The sequence below is a fragment of the Rhipicephalus sanguineus genome, chromosome 6 (assembly GCF_013339695.2).
Source record: "Rhipicephalus sanguineus isolate Rsan-2018 chromosome 6, BIME_Rsan_1.4, whole genome shotgun sequence".
NCBI classification, from domain to species: Eukaryota; Metazoa; Arthropoda; class Arachnida; order Ixodida; family Ixodidae; genus Rhipicephalus; species Rhipicephalus sanguineus.
In genome coordinates this window covers 61,591,369-61,604,863 of record NC_051181.1, presented here as the reverse complement: position 1 = coordinate 61,604,863, position 13,495 = coordinate 61,591,369, and the positions used below count along the sequence as shown (strand labels likewise).

Genomic DNA, 13,495 nt, shown 5'->3' with positions numbered 1-13,495 from the left:
GAACTACCATACCGTAACAAACATACGTAGAACTGCATGTGGTTGTTCATGCACCTTTTCTGTGCTTTTAATGTGAGAGCGTTAAAGAGCTTGTTTCGCAGAAATACCAGTGTCGGCATCGGTGTTGGTGTCAGCATCGGTGTCGGCATCGTTGGTTGTGAGCGAAAAATCATCTTGTCTGTGACCGAAAAATCGAGAAAGATGCAAATAAAATAAATAATAAAAACATTTGCGTTCGAGTGAGAATCGAACCCAGATCGTCTGCGTCGCAAGCAGGTGTTTTACTACAGAGCCACGCTCTTTCTTGAATCTGCTTCGGAAAAAAACACCATATGAATGTCATGTAGTGGAAGGAGTCTCCATAACGCGTGTATTGCGTGGCAGAAGCGTAGAATCGCGCCAGGCGTCAAAATATGTGAATTGTGCAATGAATGGGCGTTTTAAAGGCCCGCCCATTATGAAGTGCTCAGATGTAGTTAATCATCATCAGCAGCAAAAGCATCAATCAAGTGAACAGCTGCGTAGGATCACGTGTTGGCTTACGGACGTGTAGTGCGCCCCTCGCTGATTTGCAAGAGGAAGAATTATGGCGCACTTAACAACTTTACTTGCAGTAGGCATTATAGGATATTTTGAAACGGCCAATGTTACGTGCATAGTCGTTCGTTTCCTTACGGCACGGTTGAGGCACGCACCGAGAACCGAAACCAGACTAGGAATTCAGAAGGCGATGCGCACGCGGCCTGATTAAGCTTTCGCGTTTTACTCTTGAAGGTGAAGCTCAAGTGTCCTCGATTTTTTTTGTGCTGTTCCCCCACAAAATACGTCTGTTATATTCGAACACTTCGAAATTTCAGAAATATTCTTGTCAGGCACAATTGAAATACTGTTATATTCTCTTGAATATTCAAAGCGACTGAATGTTTGCACAGGCGCAGTTTCTTGCTACAGTCAAACATGGATATATCGAACTCGAAGGGGATCGCAAATTAGTTCAATATATGAAAAATTCGATATAAAAAAATACAGGCCCCGAGACCTTACTGGTTGCGGACGATCACCTACAATCAGCGCATTCAAGAATGACAACTAATTCTGCACACACTATGTAACAGAATGTTTTATTTGCATGAAAAAAAATTGCTTATCTTGGCCTGCTTCTTCGTCTTCGAAATGAAGTTGAAGACACTGGGCTCGATCTTATTGAGGCTGTCCAGATGCGGCAGCCCGGTTCCCTCCATGTCGCCGCAACAACGGCAAATCAAACCGAACGCTGCCGCCATTTCAGCGGCGAAGTACGCGCGTGTAGCTGCTGTGTCGTCCGGACAATCTTCATCGCCACTTGAGCTGTTGGCCTGGGCATTCGGGGTCCCTGCGACCGCAACTACAATGTCCTCGTCAGCGAGGCTTGCAACAGCCATTGCAGTCCGCTTCCACGAAATCGTCCGCAGATACTTCGGGTGGAACGGCAGCCGGGAAGAAGGATGACAACTTGTGAAATGCCTATGCGCTCTTCGTCGCCGTCTTCACCTGTTTCCACAAGTTTCGCCGTCACGATGCCTGCCTTCCGGAAGTAGTTGGCCACTGTGTTCTTGCGGTTCTTGACGCTGGCCATTGCTACACGAGAAGTCGAAAATTCAAGCAGTCCGCAGCGCCTTTGCACAGCACGCTCGCAAAAGAGGAATGCGGTGGTATGTGACAGCTCACGGAAGTGAACTCCGCCAACAAAGCGCGCACGATCAGTTGCGATGGCTACCCGGGCTACCTGCGAGGGCAGCAGCAATGAACGAAAGGCGCGAGCTGTGGTTGGCTGAGCAAATACGAAAGGCGTGGGCTGTGGTTGGCTGATCAAAACTCAAACATAACAGCAAAAAAAAAAAAGCCGAAAAGAGGAGGCCACTGGGTCCTTCGTTCCTGCCCTAAAAAAAGAAAAGGCGAAAGGAGGAGGCCGCCGGCTCCGTTCCTGCTCTCCGAGCCGACGGTAACGTGGAGAAAGCATGAAAGAGAGAGAGAGAGAGAAAAAGAAAAAAAGCTGCTCCGCAAGTTGGAGAACGCGCCCAACAGGAGTACAGTCCAAGCCCTCTCGACCTCACGTTTTTCGAGCGTTTCGGGTGTCGGTGGAGGCGTGGTGCTGCGGAGGTGGCGAAGGTCGCGGTGCGCAGCGAGTGCCGAAGCGCACCTTCCAGCTCGTGCGGCGTTCGATATATATCCGATGGCGGGTAAAAATACCGTTCGATATAAACGTGCGAATTTCTATACTTTTACAAAGGATTTTCAAGGGGATAATTTGCGAGTTCGATACAGCCGAAAATTCGATATATGTGGGTTCGATATATCCGTGTTCGACTGTATTAACAATACTTACTATGCCAGATGTGCACATTGAACCACTTTATTAGTTTGAAGGATCTGATAAGTTATCTAGCGTACCACGGTTTGTTTGGACTAACTCTTTCTGCGATTGTGTGTTTCTTTTTTGCAGCCATAGTGGAGAAGCATTTGGACTGGGAGAAGCTGCTGGCTGATGAACTGAAGAGTGCTGTCACTGTGCCATCCTACGTCCTTGAGATGGTAAGTCATCTTGGACTTAACGGCGTCATGTGATTGAACATTTGGTTGTACAGTCGGGTACTGCTGTAGAAGGCAGCGTTTTCTCCTCAAAGGGTGATGAATATGAGCCTGCCCACTACAGACTGACATCATGAGCCGTCGAAGGACGACGTGTAAAACATGAGCAGGACTACTTCTGTAGTCGTGGAAGCAGTCAGCTCCCGTGCTTCAGTCTTCTGGGTGGGGCTTCTACTGCCTTCTCAAGTTGCATTCGACATTAGGCACTAGCATGTGAAAGCATAAAAATATGTGTCTAGGTTGAGCTGTTGGAAAGGGAAAAAAAATGAGATGTTTGACTGAAAATGCATTTGACAGTAAAATAATGCAGGGCTTTTAGACTGACACCTGATTTGCCATGTTTTATATTGCATCACACACTGTGCGAAGTGGTCGATTTCAGCAGTAATCACAATGCAGCCGCATTCAGCCTATAACACTCATTGAAAAAAAATGCTGTAGTGAAGAGCTTGCATTGAGTATGGCTACATTGGATACTTTAATCTGTCTCCTGATGCTTCATTATGCTCCCTTTAGTTGAGAATGAAAGGTAAGCGAACAGGTTAGAATTACTCTAGTCTTTTTCGTTGTAAATGAAAAACAAAAAAAAAAAAGAACAAAACAGCATGGATTGTTTGAGACATTATTGCTTTGTTGCCAATACTGTAAAAAGAACACGAGTGTTAACTGTGTTCTAACCTCATTAGGCTATAGCTGTCGGGGTCAAGAAACAAACATGGGACCCATTGATCAGCATCGGCATGACAGAGGCAGTGAGTTGATAATGGTAGCCAAAACCACTCAGAATGATGGGCCTTTGATTCGATGTCATCTCGGGCGGGGACAGCCTAACGATTAGACCTTTTGTTCTGTTATCAGCAATCTGGGGTGCTGTCACGGAGTGCGGCCTTTTTTTGATGCTGATGCCTTTGATGCTTCTTGCGCATGCTCACTGGCCGGTCTGATGGACAGGCTGTCAGTCTGACCAATGAGCAATCGGGAAAAGCATCTCCCCGTTATACGCTTGTGAATGAGCAAGCACAAAAAGTGTGACATCGGAAAAGGCATCGTTCCGTGATAGCATTCCTGCGTTATCACCACGATTAACCAATTGCAAGTGGTGAACGATTGAGAAGGCATAAAATTTACACAACTACCTGATTGTTGATAAATGTTTTCCTTTGTATTTGTCACTATTATTGCTTTTCACATGGCACATGATTTCTTTCAATGCGGCGACTTCATAACCACCGAAGGGAGACTGGGCCTTTGTCAGCTGTACTAAAACACCGTTAGCCCAATCTTCCTCGGTTTGCAGTGTTCCTTGTGAACTGAAACATAGCTCTTTTTGTAATTTTTTCTGCGCATTGCACTTGCAGAAAGGCTCGGCACCCATTGACCAGATCCAACCAAACATGAAACTGCTTGTGCTTGAGGAGGAGAACCCGATGAATGGCTGGGCCGCCTCCGTGAGTGTTTGACATTCTGTCGGCTGTAGGAAGCCTTTACGTCTTCACACTGCTGTATAAGGGGGAGGTCGGGAGTAGTTTCAACTGCTTTGTTATCGGCACTTTGGATGCTGTGTTTTTTTCTCTCCCAGGCATGGAACTTTTTTTTTACTAAGATTACCCGAAGAAGCTGCAGCGCTGAAATTGTTCAGATCACTGGTGCAGCCAGAGGCTGGTTTGGGGGGGGAATCAACACCCCCCTCCCCTGAAAATTTTACATTTGAACACGGACCAAAATTAAAAAAGGAAAACATGCTCTCTAGGAAAGTTTTACCTGTGGTATATTAGTGGTAATTGTGCGTACAAACCTGTATTTTTTCATTACTAAGCACTAGTGAATTAAATTACATTAATGAGCCATCATTTTATTCTTGCTCAAATTGGTAAAATATAGAGCTGTGCAAATACCAAAATTTTCAGTGCAAAGTGAATACAAATATTAAAATGTGAGTGCGAATCGAATAGAATGTTTCTCGAATAGTTTTCGAATATTTTGTTATTACTTCGAAGCGAAATTACAGAAAGTCACAGAGGATCCCTAAGCATACTCTTATGAGACAGCAACATGAAAGCGTTTCTTTTGGCTAGGTTGATGAAGTGCTGCAGGGGTAATGTTCCCTAGTTGTCTTATCAGGAATGAGGCAATGCAGAGGCCGAATTGTATTTATATACGTGATTTGGTGCCACCAATGTGGTGTCGACAACACTTTACATGCGAAAGGAAAAGACGCTATATCCTCAACCTCTCCTCCTCCTTCGACTTCCGTGGAAGCCCAACTGATGTGGCGGACAAGGTTGCGCCTCCTTCGAGCCTGGAGTCTCCTTATCTGCTCCATAGATGTCAATGTATAAGAACATCTGAAATTTCAGATGCTGAAACTCTTCGGTGGTCGATTTTTTGGACTTTCTGCCCGAATTTCAGGTCGGAAACAGCATTAATCAAAGCCCCCACCTCTGCTGCATCTGTCACCTCGTAGGTGATAGATGCAGCTTGTATCACCTTGTAGTCAATCTGTTTGCAGCCGTAGCAGAGTCCGAAAGGCAGCTTTGCCACAATGCCATAGCGTGACGGGGTGAAGCATATCGAAAATCTGAAGGGACCACTCTCATGGCGCAGTGTGGCGATGTCTTATGGATAAGCACCGGAAATGCACGGAGGCGTGATAGCGGCAGGCGACAAATGCACCCAACACTTCTGATAAGCATTTCAGCTAACTGCTCAGTAGTGCATGTGGCCTAGTGCAGTGGTATGCGTATAACCCAAACATGCCGCACCGCCATTCATGCTGCCTCTTTGTGCTCTGAGACCGCTAAGTGCTCCGCACAGACGTGTTGCCTTGACGAACATAAGCAGCTCGCCATCGCGGTGCCCGTGTGCGGTCAGGAATGGAGTGGTCATCTTGAGAACTTTCCATGACCGAGGCGTGCGTACGGTACAGCAAGCATCCCGGCAGTGACAGCGTCAGCTTAGTTGGCGATATGCTGCACACAACTAGGAACGATCGGCTTCATGCAGCAGCAAATGTTGTATATCAGCGGAGATTCGGCGATGCGTGTGCGCATCGTTTATGTGCGCGCACACACCGGGGAAAGCCGGACGAGTCGTCCGCTTTTCCGCCACAGTCCTTGTGTTCCGTGTAATCGTTTCCAAGCGCTCCACGCGAGAGAGCCGTAATTTATTCCGCGCTTTGCTGTTATCTGCGGCACTCATCACGAGATGCATATTTTCAATTGGCGGTTGGCACGTAGTTAAGTGGGGTTCGCAGCAGGTACTGAATGTATTCATGAGAGCCTGGGCGTGCACCAAAATGCCTGTACTGGGAGGCATTAAAACTATTTCGGATGTGGTTGTGGCGATTTGACCGCTTAAGCATAATAAAATAGCATGAATTTGTTTTTTCGGACTGCCCGATTTTTCAGACAATTTCGTGGTCCCTAGGGAGTCGAAAAAATCGGACGTTGACTGTATTTATCTTCCGGACGTTTGAATACTTCGAATAGTCAAATTCCGGTGCGAATCGAATCGGATAGCAAACGCTATTAAAAAAATATTCGAAAGTTCGAACATTCACTCACCCTTAGTAAAATATCAACTTTTAAGTTGTAGGTCACTTCAAATAACCCCAGAATAAAGCATTTATTTTGTGGTGATGTTATGCCTGGTTGTTTTTTCAGAGAAAAAACGAAAGCGCGTGAAACTCGCGAAACATAAAATAGACATGCGCTTGCGCCCTGCTACTCCAGCGCTTTCAAGCATTGTTTGATTGATACACGGCTGCGTTCGTTCATCACGGCATTGTACAGGGCTTCAGACTCTGTGATGGATGTGTCAGCAGCGTGTTTTGATGCGCGTCCATCAAATAGCTTGAAGCCCTGTACAATGAACAAACGTAGCCGTCTACAGGGTTGCCAATGGTGGCTACTTTTCGCCAAATTGGCGAATTTGAGAGGCCCGTGGCGACCTAAAATTATGAATGGCGACATGGCGAATTTTTGGCGATTTTCGGTTTAGGTCTCCACCAGGGGCGTAGCCACGTTAGGGCACACCCGGGCCCGTGCCCCCCCCCCCCCCCGAAATTTTTTTTTGCCATAGCATACAGAGCAGAAAATGACACTCGACCACATCTGCCTGCTCGTCCCCACTACAGATCAAGGAGGTGCCCCCCCCCCCCCGAAAAAAATTTCTGCCTACGCCCCTGGTCTCCACTGAATTATGCATCCTAAGCTCAGTGTCTTCCTAACGAATGAGCGGCAACATTCTCTGTATTTTTCTTGGTATTAGACCCACGAGTAGAATGTGCTCATTATAATAATTAATAATAATATCTGGGGTTTAACGTCCCAACTTCTGCTCATTACGCGTCGTTCGGTATGTCCGTCCTGTAACTGGTGTGTATCTCCTCAATTCATCTAGATGCAGGAGGCTGGCACGTACCCCAGCGACATTCTAGCAAAATGTAAGCCAGCGGACTGCCTTGCAAACCGCGAAGGGGCAGTGTTTGACTATACGTTTGTGACTTTAGGTGATTTAAGCTTCTCTAAAGTTTCGCTTCTGAAGGGGCTAGACGCCGGGTTGGCCGCGTGTTCCGACCATTTGTTCCGCCAAAGCTCCAACTGTTCTGAATAGCTTGGCGACTTATTCACTGTTGCAGTACCCCCAATTCAGCTTGTAAAGACTGTTTTGGAATAGCGAAGAGAGGCGGATACGCGGGTATTTGTGCTCAAATGGAGTGTCCCGTGTCCACTGCCTTCATTACAGTGCAATAAAAAAGGTTTATTGAGGCATTTTCCACTGTTCTCCGCGAGCGTGTGCAATGGAAACAATTGCTATATAACATTTTACGTTGTCTACCTGTTCATTAATAACGCATCGGATTGACGCGTGTAGATATAAGTTACTATAAGAAAAGGTCGGTGGCGTCCGGTATCATATTAGTTCACACTGAAAAGGTCTAAGACTCACTAATGATCGGTTCCTGTAAGAATTCTGTCGTGTTACCTTGAGTAAACCTTTTAATCCTTTTAATTGATATAAGGGTACGTAAAGCTGTCTACAAACAACCTTTGCACGGTGTTCGCCAAAGGTTTACCACACTTTTACCTTTGAAACGAGCGGAGAGGGATGGAAGGATATCATGAGCGTTTCATTCATTCACTCTTGCGCCACCACGCACATCTTGCGGCTAGTCGGAGAAGCAGCACCATGCACTCCCATGGTGAAGCGGGCGATACGACTGGCATTGAGAAACGTCAATATAACTTAAGGGTCTTGGATGCTACTGTATTCTACGGGGCTATACGTGACGAAATATTTATTACTAGGTATGCCGCACATATCTAGAACGGCGACTTATTTGGCGAAATTTGTAAAAAAATGGCGACTTTTGGCGACTTTTTGCTCGTCGTTTGGCGACATTTACTCGAAAGTCAGTGGCAACCCTGGCCGTCTATCAATGAAAGAACGCTTGAAAGCGCTTGAGCAGCGACACACAAGCACGCGTCTATTTCATATTTGGCATGTTTTACGTGCTTTTTTTTTTTTTTCAAAAAGAAATGACCAGGCAGATTTCAGCACAAAAATAAATGCTTGATTCTGGGGTTATTTGAGGCGGCCTACAACTTGAAGTTTATATTTTACCAATTTAGGCAAGAATAAAAAAGTTGACAAATTAAAGTTGAATAATTAATTAGTGCTTATTTGTGAAAAAAATACAGGTTGTATGTACACACAATTACCACTAATATACAGCAGATAGAACTTTCCTAGAGCGCATATAAAAAAAATCTTGGCTCGAGTTAGCTGGAACATCCAGTATATATGCATGCGCACAAACACATGAATACACATAAAGTGGGGAGGGGTGGTCTGTTCTCCACCCCCCAAAACACTTTATGGCTGCACTCCTGGTTCATATAGCACAGGTATGATGGGTAGTTCATGAATAGTTCTCATCTTTGTGTACCACAATATATTTGTCTTTGTTTTGCTCAAACTTTAAAGCAGTAGTGCTTTTCTGAATGCAGAAAAAGAAAAGGAATCCATGAATGTGCATAAACACTGCGAATTTTTGCAATTGTAGTGCAATGTTTTGTTGACACCAATAAGTGGACCAAGCCACAAAGCCGATAGAAGCCATAAGAACCAAGTTTAAACAAACATGTCTTACTGATACAGTAGAACCCCGCTGATACGTTTTTGAAGGGACCGTAGGAAATAAACGTAAGAGACGGGAAACGTAAGAGCCGAAAAACAGGAAAAACGGCAGAATATTCAGTGGTACAGAATTTTATTTCAATTCTTACGAGCAGCACAAAAATTGGCGCGCTCAGCCGCGATCTAGCTCGATGGATAGAAACGCGGAGCTTAGGACGGCCTCATCCACAGAAATGTAATCAACGTATGTGATTTTTTTAACACCAACAGCTGTAGGCATGAAAGAACTAAGCACACGCAATCACGACCGGCGCGGCGAGTCCGACCGCGAACCGCACGCACGACCATGCGAGCTCCAACCAGCTCGAACTCCTCCCGTTCTCCGACAAATAACGATGATGATGAGTCTATGCCAACGCGATGGCAGAAGTGAATGCCAATCTCGAAGGCCTTGCTTTCGCAAGCAATTACGTCATAGACGCCATGTTTGTGCAATACAAATCTCAGAGGCTATGCTTTTGTTAATAGTAAATGCCAATCTCGAAGGCCTTGCTTTCGCGAGCAGTTACGTCATAGACGCCATCTTTGCAATTTGAATCTCGAAGGCCATGCTTTTGTTTGCATCCACTGAAAGATTCTGTTGCTTGCGCCTCTCATGCGGCTAATATTACGGTCAAACGAGGCCAAGCTGCGTGAAAAAGCACCATGGCCGCTCTCTTTGGTAGTCACTCGGTCGGCTCCGAGCGCACTTCGCGACGTATCATACGGGAACGGTCCGACAGTTACGACGTAACAGCGGGGTTCCCAATACATTGTATCCTATGGGAGCTATGCCGGGACCGACGGAAAACGACGTAACAGCCGGGAAAATGCAGCAGTGAGGAATGTAACAGCGGGGTTCTACTGTACTAGGTTAACTGCTATGCTGGCTTGACTTGTGGGCCATATTGCCCGAGTCATTACGGTATGGCCTCGGCTCTAACTTCCGGTTTCCACTTCCAGTTTTAAGCAGATCTTGTTGGAAAGCTCCTGTTAAAGTGTACTCGCTTTCCGGTCTGTACATAACCTATCTCCAGTCTGCTTTTCACTTTCGGTTAGAAGCTTGTTGAGAAAGGCGTCTGCTTTAGAGTCAAAAGTTGAATCCAATTGGAAGTTATCATCGACATTATCGTCAACATCACCGTACCAAGCTACAAAAAAGTAGGTAAGGAAGGCCCAGGAATTAAATTTCATTCGAAACTCTGAGGATTGCTTTGGGTTTCCAAACGATTATTGTGTTGCTGTAGGGCCTAACAGAACTTTTGATGGTGGTGGTGGTAACGATCCACTTTTTATTTTTGTCTTGTCTGGCCGTGGCGCAACAGGTCCTGAAAAACGTGGGTGGTCGCCTGCTTCTGCGCTACGACGGGTGCAACGACCCTCACTGGGACCTGTGGCTCTTTTACCTCTCGCACCGGGTCAAGGCACTCGACACGCCCTCGCACGGTGACCAGAATTATCGACCACCACAGTGTGAGTATGCTGCAGTTATTATGGTATGGGAAGTTTATTTCATGAGTAATACAGGTTGTGAGGAGTGAGAGAAAAAAAGCTGCTTTTCGACCGGCATCTTGGAACTGTGTCAGCATTTGGCCGCAAACCTGCTATCAGTATAGTACATCAATGCAGTAGATACAAATCATATATACAAAATGATAGATATAACAAAGGTACACACTATGATCATCCCAAAAAGTAGTACAAGAAATAAAAGGAAAATATAAAAAAGAATGTACAGTAAACATATGGTACACAATCTTGCATGAATCCTGTCATGGTAAACAAATGATGAAACTTCAGTTTGTTCAGAGTAAAAAATAAAAGGTTACAGAAAGGGGATGAAAAAATAGCATACAATATTGAATTCACATTACCATATTTACTTGCGTAATGAGCGCATTCGCATAATAAACGCACCCCCAACTTTAGTCATCAAAATTTGGATATTTTTTTGTCTCCTGCATAATAAACGCACGCCCTACTTTCGTCCGCTGCAGTCCCGCGAACCGATGCACGGCACCTTCTCGCCCGTTGATCTTATCTTTCTTTGTTTTTATTATGCCGACTCCCCTCGGGTTGCTCCCCCCCCTCCCCTCCGCCCGCTGCCGCGCACCGTTCTTTGTTCTTTTTTTCTTTCTATCTGTGCGCGACACTTCCCTCTCTTTTTGTACTTGTTTTTGAAGTATCCGTGTGCCGAAGCAGGATTCATGAACGGTGCGAGTGTAGAGACATTGCGGCTCACAAGCACACAGTGAGCGAAGGTCACGAAACTGCCCACGCCAGCCAACGGTTGCTTTCTGCAAATACGAAACTTTAAGGAGCCGGTGGCAACCGGTGGCAGGAGAGCGCGGAGACAGCTTGCAGAAGATAGCGGCATCTACCACCGAAGTGGCGGAGTTTCCGAGGCTGGGTGGGACAGCCAATCAAAACAACGCTAGACAGTGACACGTGTTCCAGCGTTCTAGCCATTCTAGCCCTACTTTTTTTTTTGCTCCCGCCAGCCATTCCCACTCCGTTGTGAGGCCTTGAAACCATATATTGGAATACCAGTCGAGAAATGTTAACTCTAAGGTCAAAATAAGAAATGCCTACCTTTCGCCTTTTCTTTTTTTGATAGAGCGGTGACACACCCTGAGAATTCTGAACGTGAAGTGATCTGCCAATAACAGAAATTCTAGAATTTGAGTATCTTGTTTTATTTTTCCTGTACGCAGGCATTGAGAACCTGCACTCTCTGGATCAGTGGAAGCGCATACTGCGTGATTCCATGGAGGAGGCCCAGAAGTACAACGGAAAGATCCTGGCCAACATACTACAGGTGAGGATGCAGACACCAATTCGCAGGATGCAGGGTACCATGCAAGTATTTTTCATGGTACCCGAGTTGATGTGAGTTGATGCGAGTTGATGCGAGTTCAGGACTGTTCAGGACTGTTGGGACGTGGATACATGAAAGAGAGAGAGAGACAACTTGTCGGCGCGGATGCCTGCTACACAAACTGGTGTTATTTTCTTTCTTTTTTCCTTTGAGGGCCCTTAACTAATCTTCCTCACTCTCATTGGAGAGGGCAGGGAGAAACAGGTTATGCAGTATGCTTTGCCGTTTCACTGTCGCCCAAACAGTGTGACCCGATGTTGGTTAGTACGGATGCTTCCTCTGTTTGGGTTTCGTGCATTGCATTCGTGACTAGGGAGTGCCCGTGTCCAAATCCTTCATTTTTTCTGTGTTCTTTTCCTTTCTTTATTTTTTAATAATGCTACGTTATTGAAATCTTGCCTCTGTTTGCACCTTTTTTGCCTTAGCCTTAACTCCTGTCAGTTTCCTGTCAGTTGTGTCACAGTTGTGTGTTTCATGACAGAGTTTTCCCCACAGATAAACTTCGAAGCCTTTACTTTGTTTCTCCTCTTCATTTGTGGTTACAGCCACCGGTGCCACTGTCCGAGCACAGCTTTGAAGTCGGCCACAAGGTGGAGCTGCTGAACCCCATGAGCCGTACGGAGGCCTGCCCTGCCACGGTCATGGCCACCTTGGGTTCAGGCCAGTGGTTCCTCGTTCAGGTCAGTTGGGTCGAGCTGCACGCCGTTCCAGTGGGAATGTGGCCATTGCTTTGTTATGTCTTGTTCTTGCAGGAGTGGTCAGGGTGGTGCTGGCAAGCACAGGAGAGCCCTCCCGTAGTGTGCTCCTAAAGAGTGTTGTTCGAATGTGTGGCGTCACAGAAATACATTTTGGTTAGAAAAATTTTCACTATGGCAGAAAATTTCTTGCATATCTGAAGTGTATCGGACATGCAGGTAATCTAACTTGCGCCTTTCACGAAAAACAAAAAAAGAACACTCAGATGGGGTTGTGTGGCACAGCACTGAAGTGCCACATACCATTGGCACTTTGGTACTGCAGTATATAAAATCATTGCCCGTTTTCACTGTAGCGCCAACCTGTGCTCAAAGCTTGACAGTTATTGAACGCGTAGAACGGAGTTTTAATGGTATATTGAGGGATCCTGTTGACATGAACTTCGATGGAGCAAATATCCAAAGCCATACTTGCACTTGTGCCTGTGGTCATGCTTCTCATGTATGCTCTTGTAATCCTTCTAGAGGCACACCCGCTTGCTGTGTGAAGTGCCCATAATTTGAAGGAAAGAAGTGTTAATTTCAAGGGCTCGTTTTCTTTGTTATACACAATATTAATGAGAACTAACAGACAATTGTAATACAAGTTGTGGTGTCGTGCCAAGCACCACCGCGGGTTCGAGCACTGGGAGCTTCATGCAGGCTGCCGCGTCCTCGTTCGTCCCGCGCCCGTGTACCGTTCGAACTGCTGCGCGCGAGAACTCAGCCCGTCACCGCGAAGGGACGGCGAGCCGTCACGCGCAGCGAGGGAGACCCTAGGCGACACTCTCCAAATTAGTGGTTTATTACTGGGATTACAAAGAGATCAATAATTCGACACAGCCAATCGTACGTAACATAATTACACAGTACACCAATTAGCTAATACAAGTTATCAAATGTGGCCGTGAATGGCACACCCATAAAACGAACAAAGAAAGAAAGAACCAGGTTTGGAGAGCCGACCTACCCTTCGGCCAGTGCTCCCGAGATCTCGCACCCCAGAGCAGAAGAAACAGAACAGACAAAGCAACACTTGAAAGAAACTTATACAGTGCTCGATCGCGAGGCGCTG

General features: G+C 46.1%; 1 protein-coding gene across 1 annotated transcript in view; it reads left to right on the top strand.

Moving 5' to 3' along the window:
* Positions 1-13,495, top strand: part of LOC119395822 (scm-like with four MBT domains protein 2) — an 84,769-nt gene that overhangs the window by 11,586 nt on the left and 59,688 nt on the right. The window contains exons 5-9 of the mRNA XM_037662827.2: positions 2,483-2,571; positions 3,987-4,076; positions 10,134-10,281; positions 11,523-11,626; positions 12,232-12,366. Of these exons, the coding sequence (XP_037518755.1) occupies positions 2,483-2,571; positions 3,987-4,076; positions 10,134-10,281; positions 11,523-11,626; positions 12,232-12,366 (566 nt within the window). The remainder of the gene's footprint in view (positions 1-2,482; positions 2,572-3,986; positions 4,077-10,133; positions 10,282-11,522; positions 11,627-12,231; positions 12,367-13,495) is intronic.